This window comes from Panthera uncia, chromosome E1, assembly GCF_023721935.1.
Source record: "Panthera uncia isolate 11264 chromosome E1, Puncia_PCG_1.0, whole genome shotgun sequence".
NCBI lineage: Eukaryota > Metazoa > Chordata > Mammalia > Carnivora > Felidae > Panthera > Panthera uncia.
In genome coordinates this window covers 35893916-35919210 of record NC_064814.1, presented here as the reverse complement: position 1 = coordinate 35919210, position 25295 = coordinate 35893916, and the positions used below count along the sequence as shown (strand labels likewise).

At 42.2% G+C, this 25295-nt stretch overlaps 1 protein-coding gene across 2 annotated transcripts; it reads right to left on the bottom strand.

The window, feature by feature from the left end:
• Positions 1-312: 312 nt before the first annotated feature.
• On the bottom strand, positions 313-24986 carry DUSP14 (dual specificity phosphatase 14). Of its 2 annotated transcripts, XM_049636566.1 has the most exons (3): positions 24871-24986; positions 3067-3155; positions 313-1666 (listed from the first exon to the last, which is right to left on the bottom strand). In XM_049636566.1, exon 3 carries the CDS (start codon positions 1574-1576, stop codon positions 980-982), a length of 597 nt encoding a protein of 198 aa, XP_049492523.1. In that variant the 5' UTR covers positions 1577-1666; positions 3067-3155; positions 24871-24986; the 3' UTR covers positions 313-979. The 2 variants fall into 2 exon arrangements, with proteins under 2 accessions (XP_049492523.1, XP_049492524.1); XM_049636567.1 differs by lacking the exon at positions 24871-24986 and having other exon boundaries at positions 3067-4559.
• Between the last annotated feature and the right edge of the window lie 309 nt (positions 24987-25295).

Here is a 25295-nt window from a genome sequence, read left to right as displayed (position 1 = left end):
GAGCAAAGGCATAGCTTTTGTTAAAAAACAATTTCTTTGATGGAGGACTCACTGCTTTGGTGCACTCCAGTTGCCAAAGACATCCGAAAACTGTATCTTTTATCAGAGTGGACACTCTGTGCTGTTTTCCACGGCTTTAGCACTGTGACTGATATTAACGTCTGCCCATCTGCAAGGATGTGAAACGTTGACACAGTTCAGCCGAGAGGTCTATTTTAAGTGGCATAGTTGTCACCGGAGCCGGATTTTAATGCAGTTACTGGAGAGCATCTTTCTTCCAGCATCAACACACACATACACACACCCTGGAGTTCTTAGTAAAAATTCTAATAGGTTATGCAGATATATTTATTAAAAATAACGCTAATATAGTCCTGGGGCACAATGATTCCAAGAGGGTGTTTGCAGCAGATTTCATTATAATTACTTAACAACCAGATAACAAAGGTGTTTTTTTTGTTTTTGTTTTTTAACTTACAGAGTCACTAAATAGGAAAGGAAAGAGTAGGGCTAATCCAGTAGAGACTGAAGCTGGTATCAATCTTCCCTAAGCATTTGTGTGGTCAGCAGCCTTGGGCAAAGCTTGTCTCTAAAGGGTTAATCAGGACCCAAAGTGATTTTTGCACTGAGCTCCTCTGGCACCTGCCATGATGCCTAAAGGCATGGGATTCAGAATATAGCAGAACCAAACAGTTTATTAAACTGTTCAAATTGTTAAAAATGATTAAAAGCCAGTTAAAGATTTTCATAAACACTATTCCAAAATGTTAGTTTTAAAAATGTTACTAGCAATGTATGCATTCCCCTTATGTTCCCCCCCCCCTCCATCTTTTAAAATAAACCTGAACACCCAGTGTAAAAAACACTTCAGGGAGAGCCAGGAGTCAACCATTTGAAAAGAAAGGTGAAGAGGGGAACAGACGGTGTGTAGCAGATGCTGGTACTGCTCAAGGGGCTGCTGATGCAGGCTTTGGTGGCATTATATCCCCCAGTAAGGCATCAGGTGTCGGGACTCTTTCTCATAAACGTCTGGAACTATGCCATAAGGTGTCTGTACCATTTTAACTGTCGACTTCCCAAAGAGCTGGCGCTCGTAGTCTATCAGCTGCCTCCAGAAACCTACGTTGGGCCTGATGACAGGCCTACGGGCTTTCACCCAGTTGTACGCCTCCAGCAGGCACACACTGTGGAATTTCATCAGGTAAGCGATGCAGAGAGTGGCCGAGCGGCTCACCCCTGCGGCACAGTGCACCAACGTGGCCCCATGCTTCCTGCTCACACTGTGGATCTTGTCGGCCACAGTGTCAAAGTACAGTCCAATGGGGGCATGGGGCATGTCAGCCAGAGGCACTTTAACATATTCAAATTGGGGCCAGTTGAAATTGGGGATCTCAATGGTAGCATTAACGATGCAGGTGATGCCACGAGCTTGGAGGAGGTGCCGGTTGGAGGCCACACTGCCTCTGCCCAGGAAGAGAGAGGAGGTAATTTGAGCGATGCCTCCTATGTCTCCCTCAGAAATCATCCGAGGGGCCATGAGAGTCCGTGGGAGCGTGCTGTGACCTCTGGAGCCCATGAAGATGCCAGCAATCACACTTGCATCGTTGGCAGCAAGACCAGAGGGTTTTGTGTTCCTCCACCAAGGAATCCAAAGTCAGTGTTCTTCCTGCAAAACACAGGTATCTGTCAGTACTTTAAATGCTATCAATTCTTGATTCATCACGGCCTTCTATAGTTTTGTGGAATGGGAAGGTGAAAGGATTAGAAGTGGTCATTTTCTATAATAGACTCCATTCTTTCAAGGATGTAGACAAATCATTTCCTATTGATTAACAGGAAAAGTAGCCTAAAATCAAGGTTAAAACCCAGCTCTCTGGTGATTCTATTAAAAAAAAAAAAAAAGAAGAGGCACTAAATGGAAATAGTCATTCTATTTTAGAAATAGTCTAAACTCAGAAACATGCCCAACTGGTTCCTGAACAGCAATCCTGCAGGGCCTTGCTCGAACTGAAGGGAGTGGTGTTCCTTGGTAATTAGGAAGAAACGAGAAATTCTGATCACTCCTGTAGCCATGTTCTTTCATACACTTCTTGCCTACTTATGCTGCTATGATTGCTATTATCTTCCTAAACCTAGTTCTAGACATAGCAATCTTATAAAGGTATAAAAATGATCACATTAGGTAATCTATTAAAGGAACTGCCTTTATGAACTAAAAAGATACTGAATTCAGAATGAGTTCCAGAAAAGCCAGGACATTTGGTCACCTTAGCCCTTCGTTATTCAAAAAACAAAATAGCTAAATAGTAACTTGTGCTGTGGTGTCTCCATGGGAATAACCCAAGGCACTTTGAAGGCCATTATCTCAAAAATACAATAGTCTCGGGCCACCTGGGTGTCTCAGTCAGTTAAGCGCCCGACTTCAGCAGGGGTCATGATCTCACAGTCCGAGAGTTTGGGCCCCATATCAGGGTCACTGCTATCAAAGCAGAGTCTGCTTTGGATCCTCTGTCCCCATCTCTCTCCCCCTCCCTAGCTTGCGTGCTCTTAGTCAGCAGAGCATGCAACTCTTGATCTCAGGGTTGTGAGTTCGACCCCCCCAAGTTGGGCATAGAGATTACTTAGATGAGTTACATAATTAAAAAAATACATCAGTCTAAGTTCATGAGCAATTTCGGCTGACCTGACCCTGGGTGTGGTTAAATGAGAACGTCACCTTCCTCAGACAATTCTCAGCAGCAAGATGAATCCCACTGGCTTCAGATGCGTGTTGAAATTAAAATGTAGTTTAATATTTGAAAATCTACATTTTTATTAGTAGAGTATTTGATATAAAAGACTTTAATATTATATAATGCCCATAGAGTAAACCAGTAACAAAAGAAATGGAAAATATTGGTTTCCTGAGATTTCAGACACATCACTTTCTCACACTGCTTTATAGTCTGGGCCCACTGGGAAGTGTGTTCATCCCCACCCAGGGTAGGGTAGGGGCACCTAAAGTGATTTCAGGTGAATAAGAACACTTTCAGTTCCACGGACAGAAGTGGTGCTGGAGCCACTCACTTGTGCGGAATCTGGTTACTCTGCAGTCCTGGGTCAGGATCTGGAAAGTCCTAATTCAGAGTGTTGATCACAGTGGATACAAATCAGATCTGCAGAAAGACAAAGAGGCAACAATGTAGCCAATCAGGAAGTTCAAAAGAATTCCTCCTGGGTTTTTACTACTAAATTGGGTTTGACTGGAATAAATCTAGGGAGTGGAAAGCACGCTAAATATATCTAGATGTGCATTTAAAGGATGTGCCAGTTTGGAAGTATCAATCTAAGTCTCAGCTTTTTATGAATGACATGTAACCCACGGTGTGACAAACGTTAAGTGCAGTTTGGGCCACAACAAGTTTTTTGAAAGGAAATGTAAGGCACTGCTCAATGGGCCCAGAAGAGAGGCAGAACAAGCTAGAGTCTCTTCCACATGCCCTCAGCTAAGCCAGGCGCAGGGGGCCAGCTTCACAAATGCCACCTGCAGGAGGTGCTGGTGCTGTGGACAGCATCGGAAATCTCATTCTCTCTTCCAAATTGGACATCTTAGTTTTTTGTTTATGTAACAGTATGATGACCACCAACAAGCATTGTTAAAAATGGGTTCCTCCCCTACCTGTCCCTCTGCTTTTCCCAGGTAACCATCACACTTAACTTTTTCCACAGCTCTGTTGAGGTATGACTGACATACAAGTTGATACACAACTTGACCAAGTGTACAACTTGAGGAGTTTTGAATTTTTGAATTCTTTTTTATTTTTGGAGAGAGGAAGAGAGAATGTGTGCAGGGGAGGGAGAGAAGGAGGGAGAGCATCCCAAGCAGGATCCACACTCAGCATGGATCTTGATCCCTTGACTCTGAGATCATGACCTGAGCCGAAATCAAGAGTCAGATGCTTAACCGACCGAGCCACTCAGGCGCCAATGAGTTTTGAATTCTGTGTACATTCGACACACCATGACCTCAAGATAATCTGATCCATCACCACCTCCAAATTTCCTCACGCTCCTTTATAATTCATTCCTCCCTCACTCTCTAGCCCCATTCCCAAGCAACCACTGATGTTTTCTGTCATTATTTTTACATTTCCTAGATGTTTATAAAACAGAATGATAATATAGGTTTTTTTGTTTGTTTGGCCTGGCTTTCTCACTCGGCATAGTTTGACATTCCTCTATGTTGTTGCATGTATCAACAGTTCATTCCTTTTTACTGCTGAGTAGTATTCCATGGTACAGATGGTTTATTCACTTACGGATGGAAACTGGGTTGTTTGTAGCTTGAGGCTATTACAAGCAAAGCTGATGTATAAAATGGTGTAAAACATTCATATATAGGTATCTGTGGAGGTATGCCTTCCTTTCTCTTGGTTAAATACCTAGGACTAGAAGGGCTGGATCATCTGACAAGGTTCCTATTTAACATTTTTGAAAAGCTTTAAAAATAGTTATAGCATGCGGCTTGAGGGGCAGGCTTCTAATTAAACACACATGGATGTAATAAGCATCCACTGTCATCCTCTCCCTCCTCTCCCTCCTTTCCCAGCAAGGAGCTTGGGATTAACTGTTAAGTGCCCAGACATGTGTCTTGTGTCCTGGTTTTGGTGGCTGCCACCAGGGGACACCCACTGCCTGCCAGCTCTGGTGGTCAGCAGGGCTTGCGCCTCTGCACCCCATGAGATTGTTGGAACTGAAGAGACTTCAGCTGGCTACCACCCCCAGGGCACTGCACAGACAGCCAACTGAAACATAACCCTCTGCCTTTCTGTGAAAAAGGCTATTGCTTGTTCTGGAGCTTGAGCCTCGGGTGGAGGCCAGGGGATACCGTCTCTGTGCTTTCCCTCTGCCCCACTCTAGGACTCCAGTATCTCCTGGAAAGGAACTTGTATACCTGTCTGCTGCCCTGATTTTTGTGACTGCTGCCCAGGGGGGCACCTCTAGACCACCTGGCTTGGCTGGCCAGTGGGACGGACAACTTTTGCAGTCCCACAGGATTATTATGTATATCTGCATATGCTAAAAGCTGCTGACTGAGATCCTCCCCTTTAGAACATCACCTGTCACATGGCCAACTATTAGGAGCCACTAAAAATAAATAGGCTGCTTGGACAATCACAAAGGTTTGAGAGAAAACCAAAACTAAGGCAGTATTGAACAATCAGGTTTATCTCCTGCATGAGGCCACTCCTTCAAGACTGGGAGAGGTGGCTGTCTTATCTAATGCATAGAAATCAACACAGAGTTGAGGAAAATAAAGAAACAGGAATATGTTCCAAATGAAAGAACAAGATAAAATCTCAGGAAACGAGATTGGAGAGAAGTGATTTACCTAATAAAGACTTCAAAATAAGGGTCATAAAGATGCTCACTAAACTTGAGAGAAGAGTGAACACAGAGCTTCAACAGATAGATGATATAAGAAAGTACCAAACAGAAATCATAGCACTGAAGAACACACTAACTGAACTGAAAAACATACTAGAAATATATTAGAGGGTTTCAACAGGAGACCCATATGACACAATCAGAACAGCTAAAGAATGAGAAAAGTGAAGACAGCTTAAGATACTTATGGGACAACATCAAGTGGACCAACATTCACATTATAGAGAAAGTAACACAAAATGTATTTGGAGAAATGATGGCTGAAAGCTTCCCCTAACCTGGCTGGAGAAGGAAACAGATATCCAGACTGAGGAAGCTCAGAGAATTCCAAAGAAGAACCTAAAGGGACTCACACTCACATTATAATCAAGCTGTTGAATGTTAAAAGACAAGGAGAGAATAAAAGTAAAACAACTTGCTACATAAAAGGGAACCCCCCCCCCCCCCAAGAGTATCAGATTTTTTAACAGAAACTTTGCAGGCCAGAGGGGTGTGGCACAACATAGGGCAGTAAAAAAAAAAAAAAAAAAAAAAACAACTTCCAAGAATACCCAGCAAAGCTGTTATTCAGAAGTAAAGGAGAGAGAGTTTTCCAGACAAGCAAAAGCAAAGGAAGGAGTTCATTACCACTAAACTAGCCTTGCAAGAAATATTAAAGGACTTCTTTAAGCCAAAAAGAAAGTAATGGGAAAACACGTAAAAGTATAAATCTCACTGGTGAAGGTAAATATAGTAAAATGTAGAATAACAATGTAAAGGTGGTAGATTAATCACTTACAAAGCTAGTATGAAGGTTAAAAAAACAAAAGTAATAAAATTATAAATACAATAATTAGTTAAGGGATATACAAGATAAAAAGATGTAAAATGTGACATCAAAAATATAGAATGGAAAAAACGTATATATAAAGTGTGGGGGGGGGGGGAGGGAGTAAAACCATAGAGCTTAATGGAAAAAACATATATATAAAGTGGGGGGGGGAGGGAGTAAAACCATAGAGCTTTAGCATGTATTCAAACTTAAGTTGTTATCAGCTTAAGACAGACTCTTGTAAGTTGTTACAAATAAGCCACATGGTAGCCACAAAACAAAAGCCTATAATAGGTACACAAAAGGTAAAGGAATCTAAGCATACCACAAAATCATCAAATCACAAAGACGAAAGTAACAGAATTTACAAACAGCCAGGAAACAATGAACAATAATGGCAATAAGTATGTACCTGTCAGTAATTAGATATAAATGAACTAAATTCTTCAATCAAAAGATAAAATGGCTGAATGAAAAAAGACTCATGTTGCCTACAAAAGACTGACTTCAGATGTAAGGACACAAGCATACTGAAAGTGAAGGGACAGAAAAAGACATTACATGTAAATGGAAACCAAAAGGAGGCTGGGATAACTATATTTACACCAGACAAAAAACACTTTAAAACAAAAGCTGTAATAAGAGACAAGAAGGGCATGACATAATGATACAGGGGTGCCTGGCAGACTCCGTCGGTGGAGTATGCATCTCTTGATCTCAGGGCTGTGAGTTCAAGTCCCATGTTGGGCTTAGAGATTACTTTTTAAAAATATGAAAAGTAGTTATGTACCTAACATAGGGACACCCAAGGATATAAAACAATATTAATAAACCCAAAGGAAGAAATAGACAGCAATAGTAGTAGGGGACTTTAACACCCCACTTTCAATAATGGATAGATGATCCAAGTTAGAAAATCAATAAGGAAACATTGGCCTTAAACAACACCTTAGACCAGATGGACTTAAACCCAAAAGCAAGAGAAAACATATTATCAAGAGCACATGGAACATTCTCCAGGATGGATTATACATTAGGCCATAAAACAAGTCTTAATAAAGAAGACTGAAATGATATCTAGCATCTTTTCTGACCACAATGGTATGAAACTAAAAATCAATTACAGGAAGAACACTATAAAATTAACAAATATGTGGAGATTAAACAACATGCTACTGAACTAATGGGTCATAAAAAATAAAAAACTACCTTGAGACAAATGAAAATGGAAATCTGGCATACCAAAACTTATGGGATACAGCAAAAGCAGTTCTGAGAAGGAAGTTCATAATGACAAATACCTACATCAAGAATCAAGAGAGCTCTCAAAAAATATCTAACTTTACACCTCGAGGAACTAGATTTTTAAAAAAGCCCAAAATTAGTAGAAGGAGGGAAATAACAAAGGTCAAAGCGAAAATAAATGAAATAGAGACTAAAAAGGCAATAGAAAAGATCAATGAAACTGAAAGCTCGTTCTTTAAAAGGATAATAAAATTGCAAGCCTTCAGCTAGGCTAAGAAAAAAAGAGGACTCAATAAAATCAGAAATGCAAGAAGTTATGATGATACCACAGAAATACCAAAGATCATAAGATACTATTATAAATAATTATATCCCCACAAACTGGACAACTTAAATGGACAAATTCATAGAAACATACAACCTGCCAAGAATGAATCATGAAGTAGAAAATATGAATGGACCAGTAACTAGTAAGGAGATTGAATCAGTAATCAAAAACTTTCCAACAAACAAAAGTCCAGGACCACAGAGCTTCACTGGTGAATTCTACCAAACATTTAAAGAAGAATTAATACCACTCTTCTCAAACTTCCAAAACATACAAAAAGAAGGAACACTTCCAAACTCATTTTACAAGGTCAGGATTATGTTGATACTAAAACCAGACAAGGACATCACAAGAAAATTACAGGCCAATATCCCTAATGAACATAATACAAAAATCCTCAACAAAGTATCAGCAAACTAAACTCAATGCATTAAAAGAACAATACATCACACTCAAGTGGGATTCATTCCAGGGATGCATGGATGGTTCAACATCTGTAAAACAATGTGATATATCACAATGAGATATCATTAGATATCTCATAGTTATAGTTAGAATGACTATTATCAAAAAGACAAGAAATAACAGGTGTTGGCAAGAATGTGGAGAAAAAGGAACCTGTGTACACTGTTGGTGAGAATGGAAACTGGTGCAGACACCATGGAAAACAGTATGGAGGCGCCTCAAGAAATTAAAAATAGAACTCCCAGGGGCACCTGGCTGGTTCAGTCGGTAGAGCATGTGACTCTTTCTTTTTTAAAAAAATTTTGTATGTTTATTAATTTTTGAGAGACAGAGCACAAGCAGGGGAGGGGCAGAGAGAGAAGGAGACACAGAACCCGAAGCAGGCTCCAGGCTCTGAGGTGTCAGCACAAAGCCCAACGCAGGGCTCGAACCCACAAGCTATGAGATCGTGACCTGAGCCAAAGTCAGACGCTCAACCAACTGAGGCAACCAGGCGCCCCAGAGCATGTGACTCTTGATCTTGGGGTCATGAGTTCGAGCCCCTCATTGGGGGCAGAGGTTACTTTAAAAAAAAAAAAAAAAAAAAAAAAGGAGTACCATATGATCCAGCAGTCCACTTGCAGATATTTATCTTAAGAAAAGGAAAACACTAACTTGAAAAAACATATGCACCCCCATGTTCATTGCCAAGACACAGAAACAACCTGAAGATCCACTGACAGATTGAAGAGACAAAGAAAATGTGGTATAAATACACAGTGGAGTATTATTCAGCCATAAAGAAAATCTTACATTTGAGATAACATGAACACATCTTGAGGGAGATTTGCTAAGTGAAATAAGTCAGAAAAAGACAAATACTGTATCAGTTGTATGTGGAATCAAAAAAGAAAACAAAAACTGGAGCTCACAGATACAGAAAGCAGACTGATCATTGCCAGAAGTGGGGGGAAGGAGCACTAGATGGGTGAAGGGCGTTTAAAGATACACTTCCAGGTATAAATAAATCATGGGGATGTAATGTACAAGTTAATAATACTGTATAGCATATTTGACAGTTGCTAAGAGTAAATCCTTAAAATTCTCATCACACACAAAAAACTTATAACTATGTATAGTGATGCATATTAACTAGACTTATTGTGATCATCATTTTGTACTAATAGAAATATCAAATCAGGGGCACCTAGGTGGCTTGGTTAAGCGTCTAACTTCAGCTCAGGTTATGATCTTGAAGTCTGTGAGTTTGAGCCCCACGTCAGGCTCAGTGCTGACAGCTCAGAGCCTGGAGCCTGCTTCAGATTCTGTGTGCCCCTCTCTCTCTGCCCCTCCCCCACTCATACTCTGTCTCCAAAAATGAATAAACGTTAAAAAAAAATTTTTTTTAATAACTTGAAAAAAAAGAAGTATCACATTATGTTGGGGGCACCTGGGTAGCTCAGTCAGTTAAGCATCCGACTCTTAATTTCAGCTCAGGTCATGATCTCACGGTTCATGAATTCAAACCCCACACTGGGCTCTGCAGTGACAGTGTGGAGCCTGCTTGGGATTCTCTCTCTCCCCCCACCTCTTACTCTGCCCTCCCCTGCTCACGCTGTCTCTGTCTCTCTAAAAATAAACTTAAAAACAATTTTTTTTAAATCATTATGTTGTACACCTGAAACATGTTATATATCAATTATACCTCAATAAAAAAAATAATAAAAGTTATAGCTTCATAATGGAGTGGTTCTCAAACTTTAACATGCATCAGAATCTTGTTAAAACACAGACTGCTGAACCACACCCCAAGAGTTTCCACTTCAGTAGTTCCAGAGTGGAGCTGGAACTCAGTAACTGGCATTTTGTAGGTGATGCTGCCAGTCAGAGGACACATCCTGTAGAGGTCATCCTGTAGAGGTCAATGTTGCAGTGAGCCACCCAGATTCCCTGCTTCAAGACTGGGGCACTCAGAGTGCTGGAACACAGAGATCCTAAGTCCCTCCCCAGAAAGAGCCCTTGTCTGAAGGGTCCTGCCCCACCCAAGATTACAACTTTCTTGGGGACCCCTTCTGATGGCGGCACACATGAAGTGTATAGGTGAGATCGCATCCTGAAGAGAAACAAGAAATAGTTGCATAAGGAAATGTGTACAGATGTGTGTGTTAGTTGTAAATGGAAACGGGCAGAACTTTTATGAGAACATCCTGTCCTGCCGCAGAACACAGTCTCGTGCCACTTCCAAGTTTTTCCCTGGCACAATCCTAGTGATTTAAAAAGCAAAGTCACTGCAGTAACAAACACAGAATTAGGCTCTCAAACTGCTGGTGATTACTCCCTTCCTGAATGTGGAAAATCTGGAAGATGCTAATCAAATTTCCAACCAGGTTACTTGGTTACTGTCTAATTAATAGTGACTCAGTCTTATGGTCTCCCAAATCATCATTCTGTTTGGGAAGTCACTTGCCCTCCTGAGGAAAGGGTTCCAGACTTGCTGGTCTTTTCATCAAGGATAAGTAATGGGTGGCCTGGAAGCCTAACTTACTCTGTTAACTCTCCTTTGTTGGGCAGTGCTAAGCCACTTGGTACTGCAGAGACAACAGATTGTGAGTCCTCAGGGCAGAATCCAAGTGAGACAGACATGATGCTCCCTCCCTGCTGCTGCTAGTCAGTCTTGTGCCAACAAACCTGCATAAAATGCTAAAGCTAGGTCCAAGGTTTAGAAAAACAACGTCTGCCAAAGAGCACTCAGAGGGCACAAATATAACTGATGCTCCTCTGACAAACACTCCTGACCCGTTTTACAGATCAGAAAATAGAAGGCTCAGAAAGGGTGAGATGATTTCAACTCAGAGAAGATACATAACAGAACCAGGAAGAGAACCAAGGTTCCGGGCTCCTAGCTCAAGCCCACACACCACCTTTCTGTGAGACTGTGGGGAGTGGCTCAGCACCTGCCTTACAGCACTCCCAACACCACCAGCCGACGCCTTCAGTGCGTCCAAAGGGTCTTGGATCTGCCTACGAAGAATGTGTGTAAGTGCTACTTACAGAAATGCCCAGATGGGCTGAGCTACTCCAGTTTCTCCTATCGCCCAGAAGAGGGACAGACATACTGCTGCAGACCCAGATACCCTTCAGGACACAGAAAGCTCCCTGACAGCAGAGGGACCTCACCAAGGAGCAGCTCCACAACAAGAAGCCCTAGTGTCAGTGCCAAGCTCAGGAGAGTCTGATCATGAAGGATACATGTGTATTCCATCACAGCTTTGTCAAAATCAACTTAGTAAATGTGTACTGGAAGACAGAGGAAGGGCATCTATTAGCGAGCGGAGTAAGAGACTGAGCCATGGTTGAGGGATCAAAGACTGTAAGGTACTGAGTGAACATACCACTCCCCCTGCAGCACACTTGTCTCTGAGATGACCAGAGGGCTCGCCAAGGAATGGCCATGTCGCTGTCCATGGTGTTCAACTAAGTTCTTCCAAGTTGCTCTGGCAGCTGCATTTACTTCTTGGAGGGAAAAAATGCTTTCCTGGCAAGGGGAAAGGGGGTGGGAGGGGTGTGTGATGCAAGACAAAAAGGAGGAGCTGTCCTAAGCCAACCCCAGAAAGGTACTTCTTTGTTTACAAGTTACAAGAAACATCTTGCTGGTCTGAATAATAACCATCAAAGCACTAAAGTGCTAAGCAAAATGCAGAATTAGTGTCTGTCCAGGTGGCCTGTAATCTCAGTGCATAAGCTATTAACACCTGATAGCTCCCTGCACTGGAGAACTCCTGGGGCACCAGCCTGGAGTTAGCACTGGGTATCCATACCTGGAGCTACCTGGAGTCACAATCTACTCAGAGCATCCATCCCCAGGCCATAGGGGCTAGTTTTCCTTCTTCTTCTTCTTCTTTTTTTTTTTTAAGTCATAGCAAATAACCACTAGAATTAGCAATTTAAAACTGAAATTGTATCTACTGCCTTCTCTCTTCTCACATTGAATAAGCAGAAAATGGCCATAATGATGCTAGAAATGACTGTGTAAAATGATCTAAATTATTTTAACTTTAGGAATTTCAGAAGGGCATAGTATATACTGGAGGCCTACAGTGTTATTTTTTTAATACCTGAAAAGCGTATGTAATCACATTTTCTCCTTCAGTTAAATGTTCAAGGTTTTTTTTGTTTTTTTTAAGAACTAGATAAAGTCACCCTTTTTAAAATAGAAGCATGTTAGCCTCCATTGCCATAAATAAATAAATGTTACTCTTCTCATTAATTTTCATGATTAAATTGGAAATGTGTTCCATTGGGGGAAAAATTAAAATACTCTTACAAATAAAAATCATAATGTAGCAATCTTTCAACCCTTCTGATAGCACACTAAGAATAAAATTCAAACAAATGCTGAGTTAGATTTGTATTAAAATAAAATGAGGGGCACCTGGATGGCTCAGTCAGTTAAGCATTCGACTTTGGCTCAGGTCATGATCTCATGGTTCATGGGTTCAACCCCCCCCATCAGGCTCTGTGCTGACAGCAAGGAGCCTGGAACCTCCTTCGGATTCTGTGTCTCCCTGTCTCTTCCCTTTCCCCACTTGCACTCTGTCTCTCAAATATAAACATTAAAAAAAAATAAATGAAATAAAAGATACTCACAATCTGTTCTTGCTCATCTGTCAAGCTTTAGTAATTTGGCTAAACCACCTCAACATCTTACTTCTGGAGGAAGGGTTGTTTTTGCTTTTCCCACTACATAAATTAACTGATAGGAAGGTGTGTTGGAATGAGGATAAATATCCGTAATACATACAAAGCTAACAACAGAGACACCATTCTGGTTTGGCCACAGATATTGTCCCAGTGTGACACACAGAGCACATGTAATGTGCTGTACGGCAACTGCCTGTGTAGCGATCTGACTGGCCATCTCAATGTCCTCATGTGGACCACCATCCCAAAAACTAAAAGGCCAATCATTTTAAGGCTGTAACCAGCTGCTGGATGGAGAATATACCACACTCCAAAGAATGACATGGGCAGTCCACCTGAAGAGAGCAGGTTTATGAAGTTTAGCTCCAGGGGCGCCTGAGTGACTCAGTTAGTTGAACGCCCAACTCTTGATTTCTTGGCTCAGGTCATAATCCCAAGGTCATGGGATCAAGCCCCATGTCAAGCTCTGTGCTGAGCATGGAGCCTGCTTAAAATTCTCTGGTTTTCCCTCTGCCCTCTCCCCAACTTGCACACTCTCTAAAAAAAAAAAAAAAAAAAAAAAAAAAGTTCAGCTCTGTAAATTCAGAGATTATTCCCGTGTATGGAGAAGAGACTGTCAATAACTATAAAAAGTGAGAACACATACTTATTTTGGTATCCTGGGGTAATCTGTTCATATTTGGAACTGAATCTTTTAATTTAGTCTTCATCCACTTAGGTGTTTAAATTACTTGTCACTCATTTACATAACAGTATTTACTGAGTTCAAGTCATGTGTTCAACACTATTCTAAGTGTTGTGAGGATTGTGGCAAGATGTCTTTGCCACAAATGACAGTATCTCCCCCATCCCACTTGAACTTCTTACTGTGTGACCAACTCACCCTGAAGAGTACAGCAGGAATAACCCTTCTGAAGCTAGATTATAAACGTGGCACACACTTCTACCTTGTTGTCTTGGGACTTGCTCTTAGGACCCAGCTGCTATGCTCAACAGGGTTACCATGTGCAGAGGTCATACATAGGTCTTCTAGCCAGTGGCCCAGCTGATAGCCAGGATCAGCTATGAAATATGTGAGTAAAGACAAATTGATGATTCTAGCCCCCAGCCACTGAGTCACCTACAGTCTTTGAATATCCCACTAGAGGCCCCAGACATTATGGAGCAAAGACAAGTTGTTCCCACTACATGAGGTCCAAATTCCTGACCTATAGGAATCTGTGAGCAACATAAAAAATGGTTGTTTTTACACCACCGAGTTTTGGAATGGTATGCTATGCAGCAATAGCTACAACAGGGATAAAAAGGTAATATAAGCCATCACCCTGCGCTAGGATTTTATCATCCTAAAGAGATGATACAAGATACACATATAAAACTGTTGAATAACAATAAAAGATTGACTAACATCAAGTGAGTCAAATGAGCAGTGCAAACAGTGGGTGCCTTGGCAATTCAGAGAAGGCACGGGGTCAAAGCAAAGTAAAACAGTCGATGGGGCTGGAAAAGAAAGCTGTTTCTTGGGGAGGTGCCTCATAGATGATACTATCATCCTTTTTCTCCAATCCATTTAAAACATACTGCCATTCTTGCTGTTCAAGAGCCTTCTCACTTTCAGATCCCAAATGGAGAACATAAGCCCTTTTCTACAAACCCTCACTACAAGTATGATCCAAAACCCAGCAGTGCCAACCTGGAGTTTAACAGAAATGCATAATCTCGGGCCCCGTCCCAGACCTATGGAATGGGATTCAACAGCTAATCTATATACACAGTAAAGTGTGAGAAGCATCACTTTCAACCTGCCTTGGTCTGTCCCGCTGGACTTGCTGGAAAAATCTCAAATGCCTGTTTTGTTTAAGCTACATAAACACAATCAGCCTCACATGGATCAGTATCCTTCTGCTGTCATGGTTCCCAGATGAGGAATCAGAGGTAAATGGAGGTTAAGAGGCTTTGCCAGACTCTACAGAGAAAAGTAGTAACCCCACTGGGGCCAGAACCCCTTTTCCATGAGTTGTCTGTTGATTAGTCATACAATCTGACCACAACAGGTCAACTGATCTAAAGACTACTAAAATGTCCCCATTTCATTGGGGAAGAAAATAAAAACTGCAAAGAAATTAAGGAACATAAGGTCAGTCTGACTGTGCTTTATCTATAATCTGGATATGAATCTAAAAAATCCTAAACTGCTATGTGGTATGAGATAGTCTTAGGGTGTGAAAAAATCTGATAAACCTGAACCAAGAAAATGCTTGCAAAATCCACAATCATATTTAAATTTGTTTGGTGATAACTAGCAACCAATTTGTGGCAGAGCCTATAAAATCTTCAAGGAGTTAAGTGGTAAAAATTAAATATGAATCATAGATTCTTGGTTAAGCAGTGAACTTTGATTTATATAAGTCAGAACATCAACATGCAGAATACTTAAAAAGAAAAAAAAAAGCATAAACAGCAATTACACCCAAAATAAGTATAAATATGCCTCAAAATTGCCAGTCACTACTACCTTCTGAGAAGCAAGACTATGAAATCTCAAAAATGCAGATTTTTTTTTCATAAATAAGATCTCAGTCCTTGAAAGTTCATTATTACTTTAAGGAAGACAAAAAAGAATTTATAAATCAGAATGAAGTTCACAGAACTAAGAGCTCAACATTGAATAGCTGACCTCCCTTTGATCATTTTATTCCCATGTCTTATTGGATGTAACAACATCCTTAAAACCCAATCAGTGAGCTTCAATTTTCTCCCTACAAGGATTTCTTTATCATACCTATGTCCCAATTCCACATTTTGGGGGATTTTATAGCAAATTAACTTCATTTATAAAGTACTGATAAATTAATTTCCCATTTTTCTTTATAAATTAAAGAAATTAATTACTCACTACAGTTCTGGAGTAAGGTAACTAGGTAAATCTCTTGAATTAACTAGAAAGAAGGAACCCCATGAAGCTCCATACCCTTTCCCTACGTAGGGACAACAGGCCTACTGCACTGAGGAAAACTGGCTGTCTCCCTATAGCAAAGGGTGGAATCAAGTTTTATTTATTTATTTTTCTTCAATATATGAAATTTATTGTCAAATTGGTTTCCACACAACACCCAGTGCTCATCCCAAAAGGTGCCCTCCTCAATACCCATCACCCACCCTCCCCTCCCTCCCACCCCCCATCAACCCTCAGTTTGTTCTCAGTTTTTAACAGTCTCTTATGCTTTGGCTCTCTCCCACTCTAACCTCTTTTTTTTTTTTTTCCTTCCCCTCCCCCATGGGTTTCTGTTAAGTTTCTCAGGATCCACATAAGAGTGAAAACATATGGTATCTGTCCTTCTCTGTATGGCTTATTTCACTTAGCATAACACTCTCCAGTTCCATCCACGTTGCTACAAAGGGCCATATTTCATTCTTTCTCATTGCCACGTAGTACTCCATTGTGTATATAAACCACAATTTCTTTATCCATTCATCAGTTGATGGACATTTAGGCTCTTTCCATAATTTGGCTATTTTTGAGAGTGCTGCTATAAACATTGGGGTACAAGTGCCCCTATGCATCAGTACTCCTGTATCCCTTGGGTAAATTCCTAGCAGTGCTATTGCTGGGTCATAGGGTAGGTCTATTTTTAATTTTTTGAGGAACCTCCACACTGTTTTCCAGAGTGGCTGCACCAATTTGCATGGAATCAAGTTTTAGCTAAATGGAAGTCCAAAGGCAGAAGATCCTGAAGTTATTCCCTTGTCTTTAATTGTCCCCTGAAAAAATTGTCTAATACAATAAGACAATATATATAAATCTTTTTAGATTATATTACTGTTATTTACATGCTATGAGAGAATGCAATGGCCTTGCAACCTCACTCTACTCTTGTTCAAATCAAGGGTTGGCTAACTGTGGCAGCCAGATCATGTCTAGCCGGCCACATGCTTTTGTACAGCCCATGAGCTAAGAATGCTAAAAAATCAAAAGAACGGTTTCATGACATATTAAAACAATATGAAACTAAATGACAGTGTTTGTGAATGAAGTTTTACTGTAACACAGATGCATTCATTTGTTACGTATTAACTATGGTTGCTTTCTTGCCACAAAGGTGAGTTAAGCAGTTGCTGCAGAAACTATATGGCCCACAGGCCTAGGATATTTACTACCTGGCCCTCTACAGAAAAGGCTTGGCTGAAATTATGTTATGAAGTCACCAGAGTATGGCAAAGGAATATTTTCAAAGTGTGGTCCCAAGGACTCCTGCATGTGAGCTTCTGGTTACCATCCATGTTCCAAGGCCCCACCTCAGACATAATAATCAGAATTTCTAGGGGTAAAGGTCTGAGAATTTATAAAAAGGTCTGAGAATTTATATTTCTAGCAAGTATCTTTGTAAAAGGAATTTAAAATAAGACTAAGCTATTGTGGAAAAGAGAAACATAATTTACATGAGCATAAATGGAACAAGAAACTCCATAAATATACATTTTTAAAAATTATTTTCAAGGGGCGCCTGGGTGGCGCAGTCGGTTAAGCGTCCGACTTCAGCCAGGTCACGATCTCGCGGTCCGTGAGTTCGAGCCCCGCGTCAGGCTCTGGGCTGATGGCTCGGAGCCTGGAGCCTGTTTCCGATTCTGTGTCTCCCTCTCTCTCTGACCCTCCCCCGTTCATGCTCTGTCTCTCTCTGTCCCAAAAAAAATAAATAAAAAACGTTGAAAAAAAAAAAAAATTAAAAAAAATTATTTTCAAATAAAATAATACAGTAGTTATTTGGACTTAAGACATAATCCAGTATGAAACAAGTTGCATTTCACTTACGTTTTGGATTCTCTTTAGCTCAAAGTTTAAACCAGGTAGTTGAGACTCCGTCAAACATTGAATATACTTCTCCAGTTTTTAGCAAGAACCATGTGAAATGAAATACAACTTCTAACCCTGAAAGTTCTGTCCCCTAAACATGACATATGTGACGGTACAAATTAAAGGCTATTGAAAATTTGTGTCCTTCTGACATTCACTAAAACTGTACTGTTTAGGGGCGCCTGGGTGGCTCCGTCAGTTAAGCATCTGACTCTTTGATTTCAGCTCAGGTCATGATCTCACAGTTTGTGGGTTCGAGCCCTGCTTTGGGCTCTATGCTGACAGTGCAGAGCCTGCTTGGGATTCTCTCTCCCTCTCTCTGCCCTCCCCACTCATGTGCTCGCTCTCTCCCTCTCTCTGCCCTCCCCACTCATGTGCTCGCTCTCTCCCTCTCTCTCTCTCAAAATAAATAAATAAATAAATATTTTAAAAAAAGGAAAAATGCAGTTTAATTTTAAATAAGCAGATATAAATAAATCAAGTGGGTTGGAGTGAAACCTATCATATTCATGGGGGATGGCCGTCTCAGTGGAGAAGGAAGCCCAAGGAAGCTTCAACTTTATAATCCTCACCCCACTTTTTTTAATAAAAGAGAGAAAGTATGACCAATTTGTTCTTTGTAATTTTCTGTATGATTGCAATTTCTAAAAATAAAAATTATTTGGAATAGAAGAAAATTAATTGTAACAAATGGCTGTCAACTCCAACCCACCCCCCCACCCCCCAGACTCTGGCCTGCACCTGCTCTTCACATGGGAGCCAGACTAACAGTTGATCTGGTAAGAGAACTTGGCAAGGATACCAGAGTGGCACAATGGCTAAGTTAGTGAAATTCTTAATTATAAATTTTGATTTCAGATTTGTATGTAACTTGTATGCTGACAGTACTCTACTGGATTTTATTTTTATCAGTACTTTCTCAAAACTTCAGGCAAGCTCACCTCATAGTCTCTCTCTTCCAAGCAAGGAAGGGTGGTGCTTGGCATGCTCTCTATCTGCCACATTAAGTGTTTACCAGTCAAAAGAAGCAACATGCTCTACTGGAAGAATTTTCTCACGTGTACCCACAAACTCAAAGACCTAAAGAGTCAAGAAGACCTGCGCCTAAGGCCTTTGATGCTCAAACTATTCTGAGACAAAGGCAGAAGTTAAGACCAGCAGTTGCATGTGAATTTCAAAAGGACCTTTCTGTCCACTGAGACTTTGAGAAGGCAGGGGGAAAAGCTGGCCAAACTGGACGGGAGGTCACTTTCTGTCAGTGCTAAGAGCAAGAATTCCAAGTGAGCTGTGAGGGCTGTGGGTGGATGTGACATTATGCAGCCAGTATGGCCATGACCTCAGCACCCACACTCCACCCCCTTCCCTGCAACAGGTGAACACAGAGCTCCTCTGCAAATCACTGCCCGCCCAAAGGGACACCAAAAGAACACAAATAGGATTTCTACCCCCCATCACTCAAATGAAGAAGCTCTGACACTACTTTTGATCCTTCCTTTAAAACTTTTTATAGTTAAGTAGTTTTTATAATCATGATTATTTTAAAGAATCTGAATAAAAACTTTAATACAAAAGTAAAAAAAGTACTCATGATTTATGTAAAGCCAGAAAATGGAGCATACACAGCCATTTTCTAAGATGCCTTACAGAATAAAAAAGGAACTACAAATCTCACATTCCTTGGGCTATTTATTCATCCTTTATCCCTCCAACTAAGAAAAAGGATATCCCTGAGGGTATTTTCTAAACCTACAGAACTGTAGAACATTCTACTCTAAGGACAGAAACAAACTGTTAGCAGTTAATCCTAGGCACTATAGATACTCAAAAAATACCTGAATTTAATAATTTAATAACTGTCCTGACATAACCTCCTTATCTCTCCCTATCCTCTCTTTCTCCCTTCCTTCCCTTTGCTCCCCTCCCCCAGATCTCTCTCAAGCACACTTGCTGCCACCGCTCCCCCCCCACCTAGCTTTAAACCCAGCTAGCAACACCAAACACAAGCAATTGAAGTTAACCTGGCAACTGTCTACTCAAAAGCAGAAATTCTCTATTTCAAATCCAGTTTTAATTACCTCTACTATGGTATACCAAGGCAGATGTGGGGGGGAAAAAGTACATTTTAAAGATCGTAAAAGAGAAACTTACCCCATAGCCAAGAAGCTGTGGTTCCTTTGGAAATGCCAAGGAAGCATGAGCCTTGGTCTGTTGCTCAATGCCTTTAAAAGGATCTGCACATGCACAAAGCATACTCAGAGGGTCCTTAGAGGATACTTAAACAAGGACTGGCCTGGGTTCCTGCACCCATCCACACCAAAGCCAGCACTGCTGGTCTACACATTCAGGGCTGGGCACATGGCAGGCATTCACCAGCATAATTCAAGTCACCAAGTCACAGCATATAGTGGCCTGAGAGGTAGGATTCACCCAAAGACATCTAGTCAGGGTACCTGGCTGGCTCAGTTGGAAAAGCATTCAACTCTTGATCTAGGGGTTGTGAGTTCAAGCCTCACATTGCAGGTGTAGAGATTACTAAAAAAATAATAAACCTAAAAAAAATTGTTTAAAAAAATAAGACTTCTAGGTAACTAGACACTTATTTTTAATACTACACTTTGCATATTTAAATTTTCCTATAACTACACATCTGTTAAAAAAAAAAAAAAAAAAAAGAAGGGGGGCACCTGAGTGACTCAGTCGGTTAAGCATCCAACTTCGGCTCAGGTTCTTATGGTTGGTGAGTTCGACCCCCGCGTCGGGCTCTGGCCTGACAGCTCTGAGCCTGGAGCCTGCTTCAGATTCTGTGTCTCCCTCTGTCTGCCCCTCCCCCGCTTGCACTCTGTCTCTTGCATGGTCTCAAAAATAAATAAACATTAAAAAAAAAAATGAAGGAATGATTCTCTTGGGTATTTGCCAACTAAATAGAGTAGAAAAACCATCTCAGGCCTTTGGGTGGTATGTCAGTCCAAACTATACAATTAAACACAAGGATATATAAATACACTAGTACACAAAGGGCCAGGGATCAGACCACCTAGGTGACATTCATTCATTCATTCATTCACACTGTGGTTATCCAAACACACTGTGGTTAAACAACAAATACTGCAGATTATAAATTCAAGGCTGACACCACTGGAGGAATGTAAATTGGTACCAACTATTTTGGAAATTAGGCATCAGCTAATAAAGCTGCAGATACACACACGTGTGACCCCTGTTCATAACTGCCCTAGACCAGAAACAACCCAGATATCCATCAACAGATGGATAAATAACTTGTGGTATGTTCATATAAAAATGCACCAATCACAGTCACAGGTAACAATGTGAATGAATCATAAAAAGAAACACCATGCTACAAGAATTTTAAAAAATTATGAGTGGGTATATATATTTACATATATACATGTATACAATGTTGATTCCCCCAAAAAAATATTTAAAAGAATACCTACTTTGATTCCATTTGCATAAAAGTAAAAACAGGAAAAATGAAACTTGTTTAGATATTAATATTTAGGGGATGAAAATGACAGACAAGAAAGGAAGTGATTTCTACAAAAAGGCTAGGTTACCTCTGAGGGGAGGTGAGGGGAGATGCTGTCACTGGGAAATTATAGGAGGAAGGTGCTTCTGTGTTCCTTTTTTTTTTTTTTTAATTTTTTTTTTTTTAACGTTTATTTATTTTTGAGACAGAGAGAGACAGAGCATGAACGGGGTCGGGTCACAGAGAGGGAGACACAGAATCTGAAACAGGCTCCAGGCTCTGAGCTGTCAGCACAGAGCCCGACGCGGAGCTCGAACTCACAGACTGAGAGATCATGACCTGAGCCGAAGTCGGACGCCCAACCGACTGAGCCACCCAGGCGCCCCGATGCTTCTGTGTTCTTAAAAAAATTCATTAACTTATCCATTTACGTTTTATACATTTTTTTCTGTGTTATAATTCACAATAAAAAAGTTAAGTAAATAAAACATTGATGTCCAGGAATTCAGAACCATTACATTCTGGCCAATGTGGGGAAAGAACATTTCCTCTCTAAATGTCACTCTAAATGTCTAAATGCCTGTCAGTTTCATGAGGTCAGGGACCTTATTCGCCTGCTACCCCAATATTCAGCACTTAATGATTTTACTTTTGGCATGGCAAAAGTCCTCTAACATAAACTCTTGATAGGAATTGTTTGAACTCACCCATCTCCTGAAACTACTGATTTGAACTGTGCCCACATTAACACTTCCTTTTGTCTCCCAGTGAAGCTTTCATAAATAACTAAAGCTACTACCTTAAATGTTCGCTCTGTAAGTTTATACCCAGGTGCTGTTGCTTTAGCAACACCCCTCCGCCTACCCCACCCCCCACCGCCTTCCGCTCCCTTTTATGCTTCCTTATAAGCAAAGAAAAGATGAATACACTAGTATTCCAAGATACTTTTTTAATGGGAAAGTTTTCATTTCAACCGAGAGTAATGCCTAGGATCTTAATGATTTAACTGCTTTGAGGTTGCTTAAGGGGCCATTTGCCCATCGTCCTGAGAAACACTACCATGCTACAGAAATAATAAATAACCCTTTACAACCAGCTGTACTTAAAACACATGCTACCTATTCTAGACAGAAACCAATTCTCTATGAACAGGACTGGCTAATTTTATAATAATTCATTTCAATTAAAAAATCACTTTGTGCAGACATAAAAATGCTTAGAAAAGTCTAAGAGGATACACACAGACCGATAAAGAAACACACAGCAGTTACTTTTGGGAATGATACTCAGAAGAAGGCTTTAACCTTATCTGTGAAGTTTTAATTTTTACACAGAGAATGATTAATGAATTTCTGGTGATAGTGGAAAAAAGCATTTTTAATCCACCTTGCCTTAAAATCCCAGTTGCAAAGGAATTCACCAAACACACATTCCTCCCCTAAAGACCATCATTTAAAAATGCTAAAGTTTTCATGCTAAAGTTTTAAAAGATTTCCTGGGTTTATACACCTGACCAGTTTATCCATATATATATCCATATATATATCCATATATATGTACACAGACACACATTTATGCCATTCTACTAAGGAATATTACAGAAATCGTACCTGCATTCAACCAATATGAAACGTTTCAGATGAGAACTCAGCACAGACACGTTTGACGCTGACGTTAAAAGGACTTGGAATGAAGGAAACTGTCTCCTGTTTTATGGGGGAAAGCCAAAAATATCAAGCAACTACCTCTCCTCCCCCAAGCGTCAGAAGATGAGTCAGAGCTGGAGGCAGGAATAGGGCCCATGTGTCAAGCCGCCTGTGCAGGGTGCCTTCCTACCTCCAGCCGGCAACCCTCTCCTCCCACCCAGGTCGGGGTCCCTGCCTCAGCCTGTCCCTGACATGAGTTCTCAGGTGTCCCTAGTGAAAAAGAGGCACTTATTTATTCTGGGGGCACCTCGTTCCCTGCATTTCCAAAGGGAGCCCAAGAATGGGAACCTTTATGAGTCCACAACAACTAACAATCACCAAATGCAGCTCAAGGGAGTGAATGGAACTTCCAGAAACACTCACACAACTTTGCAAAGAATACAGCACCTTTGTTCCCCTCATTTTAAACAACAGGAAACACGCAGGGAGCAGCTGTGACTTGTCCAGTATCACTTAACTTCGTGACAGAGCTGAGTCTCTCACAAGGAGCTGCTGATGCCTGTCCCCGCCTCTTTGACTTTTTAATTGATCTATACAATCTCAGGGAAGATGTTCCAACATTCCATTATACTTCTGTGTAGCCTTATGGACTAGGAATTCCAGGAAACTCAGGGTTAAGTTTCTTGGTCCACATTCCTTTAAGATTAGTAGAGAATCAGGATTGGGTTCTTTGCCTCCGTTGTTACATCTGTAAAACGGGATGGTAATGCTCTCTACCTACCTCTCCTATAAAACTACAATGAACAGCTAGATAACACATGCCAAATGCCTTGAGGTCCTGCTGGATGAAAAGTACAAGGTAGTAGGGGCGCCTGGGTGGCTCAGTCGGTTAAGCGGCCGACTTCGGCTCAGGTCTCGCGATCCATGAGTTCGAGCCCCGCGTCAGGCTCTGGGCTGATGGCTCAGAGCCTGGAGCCTGCTTCCGATTCTGTGTCTCCCTCTCTCTCTGCCCCTCCCCCGTTCATGTTCTGTCTCTCTCTGTCTCAAAAATAAATAAAACGTTAAAAAAAATTAAAAAAAAAAAAAAAAAAAGAAAAGTACAAGGTAGTAAAAAAAAAAAAAAAAAAATTCCCTACACTGTAGAATTGCATTTGTGCCTCTGGGATGCCCAGTTACCATAACACTGGCTGGTACCATTGGCAACATCCATCTAAATAAAATATAGTTATACAATCCACTTAAGGCAGCTCCAGCAGGCGACTCCTCTCGCACACAAACAACTCAACTTCGCTTTGAAGCGAGGGTACTTAGGAGAAACGAAAAGACACGTTAGCACTGTGCACCCCAATCTACCACCGCAGAGAACGCTCAAGTTGAGTACTTGGCATTGCTGAAAGTCAAGTTGCTCCTATCAATGCACCAGAAACCTATGGAAGATGCAAAAAGCCACCGACGGCTCCAGTGGCTCAGAGCGGGTGGATGCTGACGGCGGGTGAGGAGGTGGAGAGACCATGGCGCAGCCGGAGAGCAGAGGGTCAGGAAGGAGGAGGAGGAGGAGGAGGAGGAGGAGGAGGAGGAGGAGGAGGAGGAGGAGGGGGGAAGGGGGGCCGACAGGATGCTGGCGAAAAAGCCCTAGGGCCGGTACGCGGGGCCGGGGCGTCGGCCGCACTGGGGAGCGGCCGGGGGGCGCGCGCCCAGATCCGGCGAGGAGGGGGCTCTGCGGAGGGCCCCGGGCCTCGCCGCTCCCGGTCGCCCAAAGGATGCGAGAACCGCCGGGGGGCAGGTGTGGGCGCCGACACAAAGTTTCCAGAGACTAGGGTCGCGCGGGGCTCCGGCCGCCGGGTCCTGCCAGCCCCCTGGAGCCGCGTTAGCCTCAAGTCCCGCCCGCCCCCGGCCCCGTCCCCTGCCCGGCCCGCGGCCCCCTACCCGCTCGGCCGGGCGGCGGCTGACGCTCCGTTCTCCTGCGCGGCTCCCGGCTTCTGCGGGCTGCCCGCCGCGCGCGCCCCTCCTTCTCCCCTCCGCCCGCGCCCGGGGCGGGCCGCGCGCACGCTCCCTGCGCCCCACCGCCCTCTCCCGGAGGAGGGGGGGGGGGCACTTGGGGCGGGGGAGGGGCCTCGGCGCAGGAGGCGCGCTGCGGGGGGGAAGCCGGCGGGGGACGCGCGGAGCGGCGGGCGGCGCGCGTGCGCAGTGCGCCGTCCGCCGCCGAACGGAGCTGCGGGGCGCGCCTCTCCGCTCGCCTGGACGCCCCTCCGTTCAGGCGTCCTCTGTGGTCTCAAGTGTTTCACAACATAAGACCCCTCTTGTCGCCACTTCAGCGTCTACCTGCAAACCGGGTCTGGGGGGCGGGGGCG